We start from the raw sequence: 15,178 nt of genomic DNA, 5'->3' as shown, positions 1-15,178 counted from the left end.
TTTCAGAAGAAATGACCTAGCCTGCAGGCCTCACTCCTGGCATGCAACCAAGTTTACAGAAAGTCAACCTGAGACAGCCACGTCACACCTTCCTTCATCCAATGCCTGCACTTCCTGGCATTCACGGTATCATGCAAGGTGAGACTGTGCTGAAGTTACGTGCATTAAACTCCGAAGGAAAGGCACAGTTAGCGTGGGTCATGTTGAATGCTTTTTAAACCCCAAATGCAGTATTGCATTTTACTTTATTATTTCCTGTCCTCTCAATGCTTGAAGAAGGAACCTTGGAAGCTTTATGCATGGATATTTTCAGAAACAATATCTTATAAGTGCGTGTGACTGAAAGGTAAGAAACTAATTTTACAGGCAGTCCAAAGAGTTGTGTTTGTAGCTCTCCATTCCGTTTCCATGGGCAGTGCAAAGTCCTAAACCTTTCTAAACAAAAAGAAACCACCAAAATTAACGTACTTGAAATGAAATAGCACAGGAAAGACAAATAGGAAAAATACTGTTACTGAATGCTGGAAAGCCTTTTCCTAAAGGGAGGGTACAGAGTATTTTCCTGTTAGACTTTAAAGTGTTACTGGTTTTATTAGTTAAATTATCTTTCTGTAATCTGATCCTTCCTATGGCTGTTCTTGCTTGTGGAGAGAGATAAATGCTGAAAGTTGTTGCGGCTGTTGTTTAAAGCACCTTAGTATTTGTTAGGTCTCATTCAACACTACGGAAGAAATGCTGGCACTTGGGCAGTTCTAGTTGTGAAATTTGAAATAATGCCTGCTTGCATATTGTTGCAGGTTCTTGTGTGATTTCTGCTTGTCGGTAACATTCTTCAGTATTTTCAGAAGGATTTTTTTTTCATTTGTTTTGCTGCTTTTTTCTTCAGTCTGTTCACAATTGAGCCATAGTTATGCTGGGCATTAAAGAAATCTGTCTTACAGTCTCAGTTTGGAAAGTAGACTCGTGTTTCTCTATTTATTAATTGTATATTCTCTTTAAAACAGAATGGAAGAAAATAATAATATAAGATTTTATTTTATACCATTATTAAAATCTTTTTTACATTGTTTGAATTCTTTTGAAGTTCCCCGATGTTTTAAAAATAACTTGCTATCTGCCACTGCATAAAATGTGAGTTAAGGTTTAGAAAGAAATAGTTTTCAAAATGCATTTCAAAACACTTCATTAGCAGAATTTTTAGCACATTATATATTTCCCTAATCCTTGATTATAATTGCTTCTGTTTTACTTTATTTGTACAGTTTGTATTTAAGGTCCCTGTAAATAGGCTGAATTAGAGTTACAGATATGTAGACAGTAGGATTTCTTGTACAAGAAACAAAATTTAGAAATTCCCCAAATCCTCAGAGATCTGAGTTGCAGTGCTAACTTAAGAATATTTCTACTTTCAGCCTCCTGAATCTTTTGATTGAGATGTAAGTTGGTACACGCTTCCTGTGTTTCTTTATGGATGTCCTTGTACCTTGTGAAAGCAACATAATATGAGACACACCTCTGAAAGTGTGATTTGATAGGAGCTGGCAATATTTAAAGTTATCTGTTTGTTTTTAATTTGGTTTGCGTGCAGTTTTCAGCGTGTTTTAGCCTAAAGGAAAAGGAGGAGGAAACTGTTGCAGTTCCTTCCTCCTACATATGAAAAATATCAGCAACTCCTGATAGACATGGGTTCTAATAAAAAGGGCAAATTCAATTCTCTCAGATGCTACTAGAAGAGCTAGAGGCTTCAGCACAGTCTTAATACCAGGATTTCTAGGGTATTGCTGTTTCTGAACCCATCAATCACCTGTGCTGCCCACTTGAAAGCCTAGCTGTTGAAAGATGATTTACTTTGGAGATTTGTCACACCTGGTGTCCAAGACCATTTCTAGGACTGAGCTGAATTCACATGATGGCTCCTGGAATTCTAACAGTCTCAGAGTGCCAGCCAAAGGATTTGGATATTTTGAGAATCCCAGTTGCAAAGTGGGTTTCCTTGGACTTGCTAGTCTGAAAAAAAAAAAAAAAAAAAAGAAAAAAAGAAAGAGAAGGAAAGGCACTGAGGTGAATGTGTTTCACAGCATTCAGTAGCTTAAAGGAGCAGTATGTCAGGAAGTAATACAGATAGCCTGAGGAGGAGCTATTTCTAGCCAGAGGATCCAGATCCATCCTGGTGCTACTTCTGGAGATTCTTATGCTTCCTTGAGCTAAGCATCTGAGACTGATATTCACAGCCTAAAATCTGTTCTGAATGTAATACCCTGGTTCTCTCTGTGAGTGTGAGAACTAAATGACTTGTAAATCATGGTGAGCTCAACCAAGAGGAGAGGTTCCTGTTCTTTTCCAAGCATGATATATCTGGATTTGATCAGGGGCAGCTGATCCCAACAACCCTGTGGAAGTTGTCATTGCTACCTGGGTAGATGCTAGATTAAGGCACGGGTCTGGTTGTTTGGTTTTGGTTTGTTTCTTTTTTGGCCCACTCACTGAACTCGGGTCTTTGATAAGGTGCATGAAGCTAAAGAAGGAAAGAGCAAAAGAGGCTTGCGTAAATAGGAGAGGGCATAGATCTGGAGCCCTCATGTCCACATCCACCACTCTGTGTGTATTTTCTATCATGTGACTTTTGTGCAAACACTGTAAATGGTCCTGGGAGTGCTGGGCTGAGTGTGGGAGCTTCAAACACTTCAATGGCAGGGCAAGTGACTCAGATCTCGTAAGCCTTTGGTGCCTTAATTTCCCACTAACAAATGCCATCACAAAGTGGATGCAGACTTTTTTCCTAGCCCACCCTAGACTATGGCTGACAGCATTTTTCTGTCTTAAGCTGGTAAGAGTTTAGACCCCACATTTTCTTCCCTTAGGACATGCTATGAAAGAGGAACGCATAACTGTTTTTTTTCATTCTGCCCAGAAGTAGCTGAAACTAGTTATCTCCATTACTTGGTTATGGCCTTAAAAATGTGAGTATAAAGCTAGTGAGCTTTGAGAATGCTGCTTAAACTGAGATTTTGAGGAAAATTAGGGTCATGTACGGCTGATCTGTAAGTCCATGTGGCCTGAATGTGGCCTGATTCGCTGAAATGATATCATTTCTGGGAGGACCAGAAGTGGAAGCTCATCCTTACGTTTGAGATGGGCTTGTTGGCCAAAGAGGAAAAAAAAAGAAGTATAGATTATTCGTGGCATTTGTTTCCCAATCTTCAATAGATAGTTTTGTGAATCCGCTGGAAAAAATAAAAAGTTGAGAGGAGTCTGAAATGCCACTAGAAATGGCTTTTGGACTGCCTTCTATGCCAGAGTGTGTGGGAGGATTAGCCCTCAACTAAGGACTGTGGGAGGCTTTGCAATAACACATCATTAGAAACTCTGCTGATCTTTCTGTGAAGTTTTTATTGCATTTATTAGGTTTCTATTAAGTGTTTTCTGGCAGACCTCTGAGCTCTTACACTGATTGTCTCTGCTTCACATTTGATACCAGCAGGTCTGTAAACTGGAAATAGAGGCAGAAGTGTCATCTTTATTTCAGTCAGTGCCATGTGTAGTCTTAGTGCTGATAAGGGGGAAGAAAACTGCAATTCAAAACCATAGCAATTCATACCTATATCTAGATTAAATTCTTCATTAACAACAGAGATCCTAATGACTGAGACACTTTTTGCATGAGCTACAGCATCTGCTTAAGAGATAAATTAAGGCCTTATTAAGTATCTAGTGAAATGCTTTGAAATGCTGAAAATGAAAGAATGGAAGAAATACAAACACTGGATGAGGTCACTGCTGGGTCATCTTGTCAAAAACTTACTTTTAGAAAATAAATGCAAAGTATGCCTCCCCTTACTTCCTGCAAGTTGTTTTTGATCATGTTGTATAAAAAAAAATTTGAATCTATCATAATATAAAAACCCTGTAATTCCTATGTTAAAACTGAATCCCAAAGAACTGTTTAGTTGTCTTTTTTGCAGTATTTTTGACAGACAAAGAAAAAAAGAGCTGTATCACTCTTTGTACTGACTTTATGTGGACTAATCTTATTTCAGTATTAGTGTTCACAAACTTCTTTACAGCACAAGATGGAATAGATGCCTCCTTTAGTGTGCAAGATTTGATAGATGCTTGATATAATTATAGCTGCAGGGAACTAGAACGTTTTGGGATTTCTACCAAGGGGCTTTGCATGCAAAGACAGGAATTTGAATTGATATATAAGAGCGGGTAGTGAAGTTCAGACAGGAAGATGTGAGAGTAATTGGAAAGACAGTCATCTCAGCATCAGTGTGTTGGATTGACAGGAGATGGGTGCTATGAAAAATAGTAATGAAAAGAAGTTGAAAGAAACAAAGCGAAGCTGATTGTGGTGAGGAAGAGAACATAAGCAGCAAGGCTTTGAAATAGTGCCTAGGCAAATGTGACGGAGAAAGTGCAATGTCAAAGGTGGCACTTCTGTACAAGCAGGAGTGACAGAGAGGTGATGGTAAGGATTTTTGAAGAAAGGTCATAAGTTTAGTTTTGTCCGAGCAGAAAGTAAATTGCTTGAAATTCCTGACAATGGTGTGTAACTGGATGGAATTGAATGACTTTTTTGTAAAAACATCAAACTGAGAATGGTTTGAAAGCATGTTGGCAAGGTTCATGTGGAGACTCTGAACTGAAATGGTGGAATTTGAGGCAAGTGTTTTTAGTAAACCTTCATTTTGAAATGAAAATACTGTATGAATGGGTCGGTTTGGATAATCAAGACAAAGGATTAACTTTGTGTTTTGAGTGAGTTTATTGGAGGTGAACAGGGAAGTGCACAAGGTTAGTAGTTGTATCAAGGTGCTTGGAAAATAAACTGCAAAATAAGTTGATGTTTGTCCTGAGACAAAGAGAGCTAATGGAGATGAAACTGAATTTGTCCAAAAGTTAGCAAAATCATCAGTTTGCATAGGGAAAAGGAGATCTTCGAAGGAGGTAAATATTACTTAGTGGTGTAAGTAGAAAGGAGCCATCAGTTAGTTTTTGAGGTTTCAAGTTCTGGATTGGTGGCAGAGTGCAAAATTAAAGCCCCGATTTTGCGTCTGTACTCTCAGTTTTATTAGATTGTTTAAAGTAACTTCTACACAGATGGATTTCACCAGTATTAATAAAATTAGTGATCAAATATTTGTAATTGCATCGTGGCATTTTTTTGACTGTTGTATTTATGCTGGGGCTTTTTTTTGTTTGTTTCCTACCACAGCTGTTCTTCTCATGACCTGTCAAACTCCTGGGATCAGTCAAGTCTCCATCGTGCGTCTGACCAGTTCAGCTCTTTGGGCAGTATGGACAGCTGGGATCAAACTCCACAAGTAGCCCAGTATGGAAGACTTTCTTCTGCAAGGTCTAACAGTAGCATTGACCATCTAGGGAGCCAAAATAAGCGGGATTCAGCCTACGGGTCTTTTTCCACAAGTTCTAGCACCCCTGACCACACTCTGTCCAATTCAGACACTTCTTCAACAGAGAATATGCTGTATAAAGTAGGCCACTGGGAGACATCTAAGCATGGAAATAAGTCTGGACAGCTTTTGAACGATTACAGTGGGATAGAGGACAAACCTGGATATTTGCCAGCTCCCATCCAGTACGAGAATAACAGAAGTCCCAGAATAGAGGAACACCCTGATGTCAAGCTCGCTGGCTCTGGAAGATCCAGCTTTGGGCCCGTCTGGTATGTTCCAGATAAAAGGAAATCTTCCTCTCCTCCCCCACCACCTCCGCCTCTCCGTAGCGACAGCTTTGCTGCTACCAAAGGCCATGAGAAAGCCCAGGGCCCTGCATACTCAGAGAGTGCCAGCACACAGCACTTTACAGCCCTGAACCGATCTCAGACCAGGAATGACTGGAACTCAGAAAGTGTGGAACAGCAACGGCGGCCTTCCAGAGCATGTGACAGGAAGGTCAGTGGCTCAAACTATAAATCAGATCTCAGTTCAGAGCATGCTTTTTCTGCAGTTGGTGAAAGGTACAATAGTAATGCAGGAACTGTGAGCAAGCTGCAGTCATCCTTGTCCAGCACTGATGTTCGTTTTGCACAGCCTGCTTACAATTACCACCACCAGCACCAGTACAGTGATGAGAGCACTTTTTTTCATAACACAAGAACGTTAGCTGCGCCTAAAGATCAGCAACCTTTTCTCTCCTATGGTGGTATTCAAGAGTTGCCGGCTGGTCATTTTCATGGATACAATCTAAACCACACCAGGCTGCTCAGCGCTTGCTCTTCTTCAAACAGTGCTGCTGAACAGAAAGCAGACAACACTGGACAGAGTCGCTATTATTGCGTGACAGCGAAACAGCCTGCTCAGGGAAGTTCAAAGCCACTGCAGCTCAAGGATGACAACTGGAAACCTGCAGCAGGGGCTGACGTTTCTCTTGGACCTTATGAAAATCCTGCAGTTGTCACAAAGGTCCAAAAACCAAAATGCTATCTACCTCAACAGTCTGTTGAATCTTCTATGGAAGGGTGTGAAAACAGTAGTCATTACACAGTGGACAGAGAGGGGGATATTAGGTTTGCTATAGTAGAAGAGATGATAAAAACGAATCATGCTGAAAAGTCTGGGCAGAAGAAAAGCTTTGAGAGCAGCTTTGAAGAAAGTGAGACAAGGTACTGTCAACAGGACTATGGAAAGGGCTGTGCCCTTACTGCTGAAAACAGGCCTACTCAGAAAGAGTTCAGGTGGGGAAAAGATGAGAGTAGCAAGATCTCTCCTCAGAGGACCCCGATGTTGCATTCTTTGGCTCAGGAAGGCAAAAAACACTCTGATGGCAGCCCAGAAGCTGTAACAGAGCGTCAGCCCCCATTTGACAATCACCTGTCTAAACAGGCACGAAGGAGCGACCGTTTTGCAACAACCCTGAGAAATGAGATCCAAATGAGAAGGGCAAAGCTACAGAAAAGTAGAAGCACGGCTACTTTAATAGGGTCATCTGAAACGGAGGAGTGCAGCGAGAACGGGAAGCCAGATGCAGCAGAAAATGTGAACGCCTCCCCAGATACAAACTTTACTAGCACCTACAAAGATCACCTGAAGGAAGCACAGGCCAGAGTTCTGCGGGCAACTTCCTTCAAACGGCGGGACTTGGAGCCCAGCCCTGCTGAATATCCCCCCAGGTCACCAGAACGGAAAGCTGGTAGTTACAACTCTTCTTTATTGGCTTTGGTTTCTGAAGATATGTCTGGATTCCTTGAGGCTACACAAGCTAAACCGAATCCTACAGGGAGTGGCACTCATCACGTTTCTCGCATTGGAGCCAGGAAGAGGTTCACAACAGAACAAAAACTGAAGTCTTACTCTGAACCAGAGAAGATGAATGAAGTGGGGATGTCAGAGGAAGAGTGTCGTGTCCACTGCCATCCAGAAACATCTGAAGAAGGCTTGGGCTCATTTGCAGACAGGTGGAAATTTTTTGAAGAAACAAGTAAGCCTGCATGTAGAAAGCCTGCACAGAAACCAACTCCCCACAGCCTGACTGAGGGACTGCCTGAGAGGGCAGACAGGAAAGCGTACGGTGGGCAGGAGGGAGACGAGCCTTGGCATGAGAGAAGAGGTCAGGCAGCTTCTGTTGGACTTGAAACTGCACATGCTCCAAAAGGTAGCGTCCACCACAGCAGCAGCAGTAAGGGTGCCGATAGGACTGTGAAATCTCAACAGCCACAGCGTCTGGGAACCTTTGCAGAGTATCAGGCATCATGGAAAGAGCAGCGGAAGCCCATCGAGGCAAGGAGTTCAGGAAGGTACCATTCAGCAGATAACATCCTTGATGTCAGCCATGAACAGCATGAGAAACCCCAGTATATCCACGAGAGATCTAGATCATCCCCTTCAACAGATTTCTACAAACAGGTACGAGCACCTTTTGTGTGCATTATCTTTTCATTGCCTATGAGAGGCACAGGGAGGTGAGGGGGAGGGAGAGCAAGATAATTTTTGTGGAAATTTTCAGTTTAGGATTGCATGTAATGTGATGTTAGTCTTTCCTTTGTAATAGAATAAATGTTACATGTAGCTCTAGTGAGACCAGAGACTGTGTTGCACAGGCAATGAGTGTAGCAAAGAACAATTGCATAAAATAATTTCTTTTATATTGTATATGCTGGAAGAAAAAAACTGGCTGATTTGATAATGTCCTCTATTTTAGTGCTTGTGGTGGCAGTGGTGATGTGGAGACGGTTGAACTAGATGATCTTGTAGGTCATTTCCAACCTTGTGATTCTATGATTCTATGATTTTACAGTAGAGATGTAAGAGGATCAAAGCAATCTTGCACTTGGAGCACTTCATTTTTGTGGCTGCTTCCCCCCTTTCCCATTTTCATTCTTAAAGCTGCTGTCTGAAACTACAAGCTAAAATATTCCAAGGAGAAATAATACCTATATTTTTCCACTTTTATTGATGATCTGATCATTTTCTATGCATTTTCTCTATTCTTCTAAACTTGCTTTGTGGAGAAACTACATAGAACAGAACTTCAGCCTGCTAAAGTTTAGAGATCTAAAAAAAATGTATCTGCTAGTGTTAAAGCTACACTGCAGGAAAAAAAAAAATGAAACTGCTCTCTGTGTTTTATTTTTTGTCAGCTTGCTTGATTTAAGAACTATAAATGTATTCCACAGAGAGATGCCAAATATCTGTTCAACTTGCAAGTAAATATTAAGTTAATTTTTAACAGAGCAGGGCCAGGGAATGGCTGGCAGGTGGCAAGGGAAGTAAACAGAGACACTTACTCTCTTCAGTTCAGTGCTTAAAATATGTTGTTGAAAGCTGCTACAAGATTGTCTGATATGTCTTGAGTTGAAGTGTACAACCTGGCTTGAACTTTACCTTTTGCAAGAAAAAAGGGAGGCATACTATTCTTTCCTTTTTTTTTCCTGTTGAAAACATTGCATGCATATATACATACACATAGCACATGTGTGTGCAGAGTGAGGATAGCTTAGAAAATACTTTGGTTTCTAAAGTTGTGGACTCTTTTTATGCATTTTTTTTTCTTTAGGTTTTGCAGGAGTTATTTTTGAACTTTACAGGCAGACTTAACTATGCAGATAATTTACAAGAGTAGAGATTTCAGCCCTGGAAATACTCACCTGGAAGTTATTTTGAAAATCAAATTAACTAAATTATTTAATAATTGCCTACCCAGCAGAAAATCGTCGTGTAATCTATTCCATGTATGCATTTCTGGTTTATTACTCAGTGCCTTTAAGTTCAGTATAGGCCTCCTGGGGCAAAATGCAGACACCTGTTTAGGCACCTGGAAAGCATGGTGATAAGTACATTGAAGATGCTTACAACAGACTGAAGTAAATAAAGATGTTGTTTTGCATATACGATTTGGGTGATTTCAGGGCTAATGTGCAATTAAATTTCCTGTAGGTTCAGTGTTTGTAATGCAAAGCTATACTTTGGGTGTGGTTGTTTGAAGGTAGTGAGATAATACATTTCTGGAACAGCAGTGCTGTATGTTGTACTAAGAAACTGAAGTACGCACTCGGGGATTCAAAAGCCGTTGTATTGGCTGTTCTAAAATGTAAGCAAATCTTCTGTCAGTTCTTTGCTGCGTTTTTGTCTTTGCTAATTGGAAGTTGCAGAGGTTTATAAATGTTAAACCCTTCAGTAGTTCAGCAAACTGAGCTAGATAGAAGCTCGAGTACAGGTCTGTAGTGCTGTGCAAGAGGTCACATAGCACACTGCTCCACTTAAAACCGAACAAGCTCGAGGCATGCTATGCTGTTGACTTCATGTATATTCAAACAGAGCAAAGCCACAAATAAGAGGTTCTGTAATGACAGATTTTTCAGGAGTCTGTAACATGATGACTTGCTGTCTTACTTGTGCTATAAACCACTTTTAGGAAGTTCCAGTTGAAGTAAGGAGGCAAGCAGAGGATTTAAAGGAAGATGGGGAGCGTATTTTCTCTAAAATTAACAATCTGGATGAAAGGAACAACTGTGTAAGGTAAGTGTTCCTTGTTTTCTGGCTTGAAAGCATTTCTTGTGACAGCTCTTCTGATCTGATATTTTCCTGACCCAAATTGGAAGGTTGGATGTTGCTGTGATGTGTTCAGAGCTTTTACAATACCTTTTTACCTTTATTTCCCACATCTTTCTTACGTGCGTCATATAATTAATCTTGGAACTGATGTTTTGGGGGACCCTAGAGTGAGCCTGAAGAAATTATCAAGTGTTGAGTACATTACAGTTCACAGTCAGGTGATTCTTATTAGTGTGCATGAAACAATTCAGATTTTTACGTTTCATATTTATCAGTAACAGGTTTTTTGGTGGAGGGTGGGGGGGGGAAAGGAAATGCTTGAGATTTCCCAGAAGCCTTCCAGTATTGTATTTGGCAAAGACGGTGTGCTACTGGAACACAGTAGCACTGCAAATTGGACTTGACTCTTTTGTGCCTTTGCAGAACGCAGAACGTGAACAGAAGCCCTCAGAAGTTGTTTTCCCATTTGACAGCTCTACTTCTCTGTTAATGCATGTTCTAATTAAACTGTGTAATTTTTGTAGACCTTCTTCAAATGTATGTCTGTCACAGTGCACAGCAGAGTTATAATCCTTGAGACCTCATGTGTGGCAGAGTGCCCTTGTTCTGACTGGCAGTGTGCTGGAGCTGTTGTAATGTAACCAGTGATTTCTGATTGCTGATACTGCAGCTGCACAGAGGACGTGCGACAGTGCGAGTGGGATTGTGCACATACTGCAGTCACCAGGTTTTATATCATCTTTTGTAACAAGAAACATGTGTATTGGGAAAATTACTGCTTTCCTTAATTCTGTAAGTGATACGACTTTCTCAAGGGGAGAGAAAATTCTGAACTGCAGCAAACGCTGCGACTCTAAGGCATGGCCTTAAAAGCTTGTAAAAAACAGTATCTGTGTTTTTTGTAAAGCTTTTGCATGCATATTGCCCGTCTGAAGAGCCCATCTGCTATTTTTCTAATTCTTTGTAGCCTTTGTACTTAGCGTAGTGATTTGTTAATGAGGAGCACGTGAGGGTGTGAGCGCATGCGTGTGTGGAGGGAGCTGGGGAAGGAGGAAGGGTGAGGGGGAGAAGCAGCACAATGAGCCTAGAGCCGGCAGCATCTCTGTGCAAGTGAAACGGCTCCATCCAGCATTGCTGAACCAGTCACAAAAGCATGTGCATAATACACCTACGCCAGCATTTCAACAGTGTTTGTGCAGCACAATTCTTGCTTTATAGTCATGGAATCTATGAATATCACATGACTGGGCACCAGCTGCAGTAACTTGTTTTTTTCTGAGCCAAAGGCTATTTTGACATGCGATTTCAGATGCAGGCTTTGACCATTTCAGTGCCTTATGGGGGGGTTTTATAAAATGGTCTCTGACACAGCCTGTCCCTCACTACTTGTGCTATGCAGAGGGCTCTGAGCCTTCTGTGTTTAAAACTAACATAAAAATGAAATCTCTCAATTAGACATTTAATTCCTGTATTGTGACCTGGCACTGAATGATGATGTATGGCTATACTAGGGAAGAATATGTGTTTCTGTGCCTTATCTTTTTTTCTTTTTCTTTTTTTCTGTGATAGAATCATAGAATGGCTTAAGTTGGAAGGGACCTTAAAAATCATCAAGCTCCAGCTCCTTGCCATGGGCAGGGCTGCCAATCACTATAATAGGCCTGGTAGAAAGGAAACAGATTAATTGTGAATGAATGAATTTTGGGATTATTTTCTGGTGTGTGATATTTCTTTTTGGTGATGCTCTAAAAACATTTAGTTCCCTACTCTTAAAAGCTAGAAATCTGCAGACAGCTAGCAAATTGACCCAATCTGTGATACATTCTTGAACATGAATATTAACCAAACTAAAAATCTTCCTAATGGGTGTATTTAATACTTCTCTTGAATATTTTGGTTTGGATTATATTGCTGATGTTCCCAATCCTATTCCAATATTTTGTGCTACTGAGGCCAGTGTACTACAGTTGTCTTTGTATTTCCAGAGACAGCGTGACTGTGCTGGACTCTGGAGCAGTCCTTCAGTGTTTGTGTTACATGCACAGAGACCTAAGCTGAGAAACAGATTTGGAATTCATGGATGCATTCTGTGGGTTAGAGACTTATCCAGCACTGTGTGATGCCTCTGGCCTTCCTCCCCCGCAGGGCATTGGCAAAAAAAAATGGATAATTTGATTTTTAAACTAACTCTGAAAGTATGCCATTGCAGCATTCCTGCTTATTTTCCAGAGAAATACAAGGCATTTTCATACGTTAAATCTAGAATTAAAAAAGGCTGGAGTTTTGTAACATCTAATGGTTAAAGTGAAGATTAAGAAAAAAAGAAGAATTGCTTTGTAAGCATTTTTTTTCTCCTGGGTTTTTTGCTGCTGGTTCATTTTGCTACAGTGTTTTTCTAGTTTTCTTTTTCTTTCTTTCTTTCTTTCTTTTTTTTTTTTTTCTTTTTTTTTTTTTTTTTTTTTTTTTTTTTTTTTTTTTTTTTTTTTTTTTTTTTTTTTTTAATTTTAAAAGTGATTTGTGAGCTCCTTTCATGTCTGGGCTGTATTTTTCCCCTCTGAGATTACTGAGCGCTTCCGATGAAGTCAAATATTTTCATCTCCCTTTTTGGAAAAGCTACAGCGTAATCTAATGAATTACAGTATTTAATAGCTTGTAGTATTATTTTTGTAGGAACTGCCAGCAGTGGTCCATAGCAGCCATTATTATCTCTCAGGCTAGAGCCAAATCACTTTTGTTATAAACTTACAGGTATGCAGTCAGTCAGCTGGTGTGAGCTGAACATTTTTGTACTATAGCTTGATGCAATTTTAAGTATGTACTTAACTTGAGGACTGCTTTAAAAGTAGAGCGTGATTCTGCTGGTTTGTAAAAGAAAATGGATGCTTTTATATTTTTAATGATGCTACTGTAGTCTCTTGCAAACCAGTTATCAAAGTTTAGCTTCTTACTCATAAAGACTGCCCTCCTTCTTTAAGCAGATCTCACTCTGTCGAATGACATAAGCTGCTTATACAACAGACTTCCCTGTAAGTCTCCAGAATTTCTAAACCAGCATAGTCCTTCAAAAGGTTAAGGATGGAAATGTGTAATCTGGCCTGTAGTCTGTGGCTTCTTGCAGAATGACATGGCAGCCATAAATGTCAGTCTGCATCAAAAGAGCGGTACTTAAAATTCTTAAGATTCTCACCTAGTAGAGATATCCACAGCCATTGCTTATATTTACTTTCTAAAAACATTTGACTTGTATTCCTCTGTTATTGTTTCCAGAATGTCTGTAAAAATTAAATAATTTCAGAAACTGAGAGAGGATTTCTGAGATCACAGTTCAGAGTCTTTCAACACTGACAAGTAAAGGAATATGTACATGTCAAGTACAGGACCAAAGCATGACTCAACTCTAATTAAACACTGTAAGAAGCTTCTTTTTGACTTTGCATGCCTTAGTAGTTGTTCCTACCTGAACTCTTCAAGACAGAGGGACAGCCTCTACCATATAAAACCAGAATGAAAGTCATTTCTTGATACATAAGTGGACTAAATGCCCAAGTTTAATATTCTAAAAAAGCAAGAAGAAGACACCATTAAGAAACAAAAGCTGACAGAGAGGTTCCCAAGTTCAATACCTGGTGCTTCATAAGGAATCTGATTTTTCAGGAGCCTGCAACGTATTGGGCAGTGCAAAAGAAAATTAGATGAATCTGAAAGTAATGCCTCCTATTTCTTACGAGGGAAACAATATGAAGAGCAGTCTAACACTGTTTGATAGAGCACATTCTCAGCTACAAAACACCGATTTTCAACATTGTCATCACCGTTATCTGATATGAATGGATGAGCTGACTCTTCATTTTGTGGTGTGACAGCTGTGCATGACTACTGAGAACATGATTTCTCTTTCATGTTACTGTCACCACTGCTGAAATGCACCATTCACCCCTCACTGTACTTACATCCACTCCATAAATGTTCAGCAATTGTCGAAGAATATTATTGGATGCCATTTTTTCTACATGGAAGAATTCAGTGGCACATCTTTGCTTCCTACGCGTTTCCATTTCAGATGCTATTTTGTCAGACTGCCCCTCTACTACCGTCTGTCACACAGCAACAACATGTAACAGAACGTTGATGGGAAGGTTCAGCCTCTACTGCCATACCATCAACATCCACCTCTGACTTTGTACACCAGTATAATAAAATGGGAGGCATTACTTTCAAAGCAGCCCTTGCACTATGCCCTTGTATCCTTGAAGGATCTTCAGTGTGCAGGAATGTGAATAATCTCATGCCTTGACTCAAGTGAGATGGAAAAGGATTTACAGAGGGATGATACTTCACTTACATGTGTCTATATAAATGTGAAGCACATTTATGCTTCATATGCTTATAGAACATACCTGTGTGTTGTGATAATTTTCACTGAGCTTGTTCTGTATTCGTTATGGGGGTCGGGACCACATAGCAGTAAGGGCTGGTTAGCAGACAAAAAATCAATGTGACACATTTGGACATGTAATTTCATGTTTACAGTGGAAAAACAATGTAAATTGGACATGGGAAAATAAATTAGACACTAGAAATATTCTTAGAAACTACCCTTTTTTTTATAGCTCCACTAATTTTAAGTTTTAGGTTATTTTTTTTTACCCCACTGTCAAACAAAAAGTATCAATATACAATAGTGATATCTACTTAACTGAACTTCAGTTACTGAAATGCAAGAAGGCTTAAAGGGAATTTCCTTTTTATATATAGCAAAAGGACCATTTGCTTAAATAGTTAAGCAGAACTCTGCTGCAGGCATTCTGTAGAATAAAGAATACAAATTTAAAATCTGTTTTACTGCCTATGCATTGCTAGAATCAATTGGAATGAATATTGCGAGGTGAATGAATCTCAGTCATTGGAGGGCTTATCAGACATCACCAGAGATGTAAAAGCAAAATATTTTCACCCTCCTACCTTTTCCTCTCAAGGAAAAAAAATGTGTCATATTGGATAACTGGTTCCTCAGACATCAGTGAAAAATGACTATGGTAAACATTTCCTGCATGGAATAACGAGTCTCAGTATTTTATGGTGCAAAAGACCAAAGTTCTCTCCTTATGTGTTACCTACAGCTGCTGATATTTTTCACATGAGCTCTTCTAAAGAAAATAACT

The 15,178-nt window shown here is 39.8% G+C and overlaps 1 protein-coding gene across 2 annotated transcripts in view; it reads left to right on the top strand.

The window, feature by feature from the left end:
* The window catches only part of SHROOM2 (shroom family member 2), a 121,312-nt gene that overhangs the window by 74,593 nt on the left and 31,541 nt on the right, over positions 1 to 15,178 (top strand). Inside the window, exons 3-5 of one of the 2 annotated variants that reach the window (XM_048938711.1) lie at positions 10 to 138; positions 5,219 to 7,868; positions 9,877 to 9,980. In XM_048938711.1, the coding sequence (XP_048794668.1) occupies positions 10 to 138; positions 5,219 to 7,868; positions 9,877 to 9,980 (2,883 nt within the window). Of the gene's footprint in view, positions 1 to 6; positions 139 to 5,218; positions 7,869 to 9,876; positions 9,981 to 15,178 lie in introns of both variants that reach the window. The other variant, XM_048938700.1, reaches the window with a different exon arrangement.

This window comes from Lagopus muta, chromosome 1, assembly GCF_023343835.1.
Source record: "Lagopus muta isolate bLagMut1 chromosome 1, bLagMut1 primary, whole genome shotgun sequence".
NCBI classification, from domain to species: domain Eukaryota; kingdom Metazoa; phylum Chordata; class Aves; order Galliformes; family Phasianidae; genus Lagopus; species Lagopus muta.
Note: the sequence above shows the minus strand (reverse complement) of the source record. Positions and strands in the feature narration are given on the sequence as shown.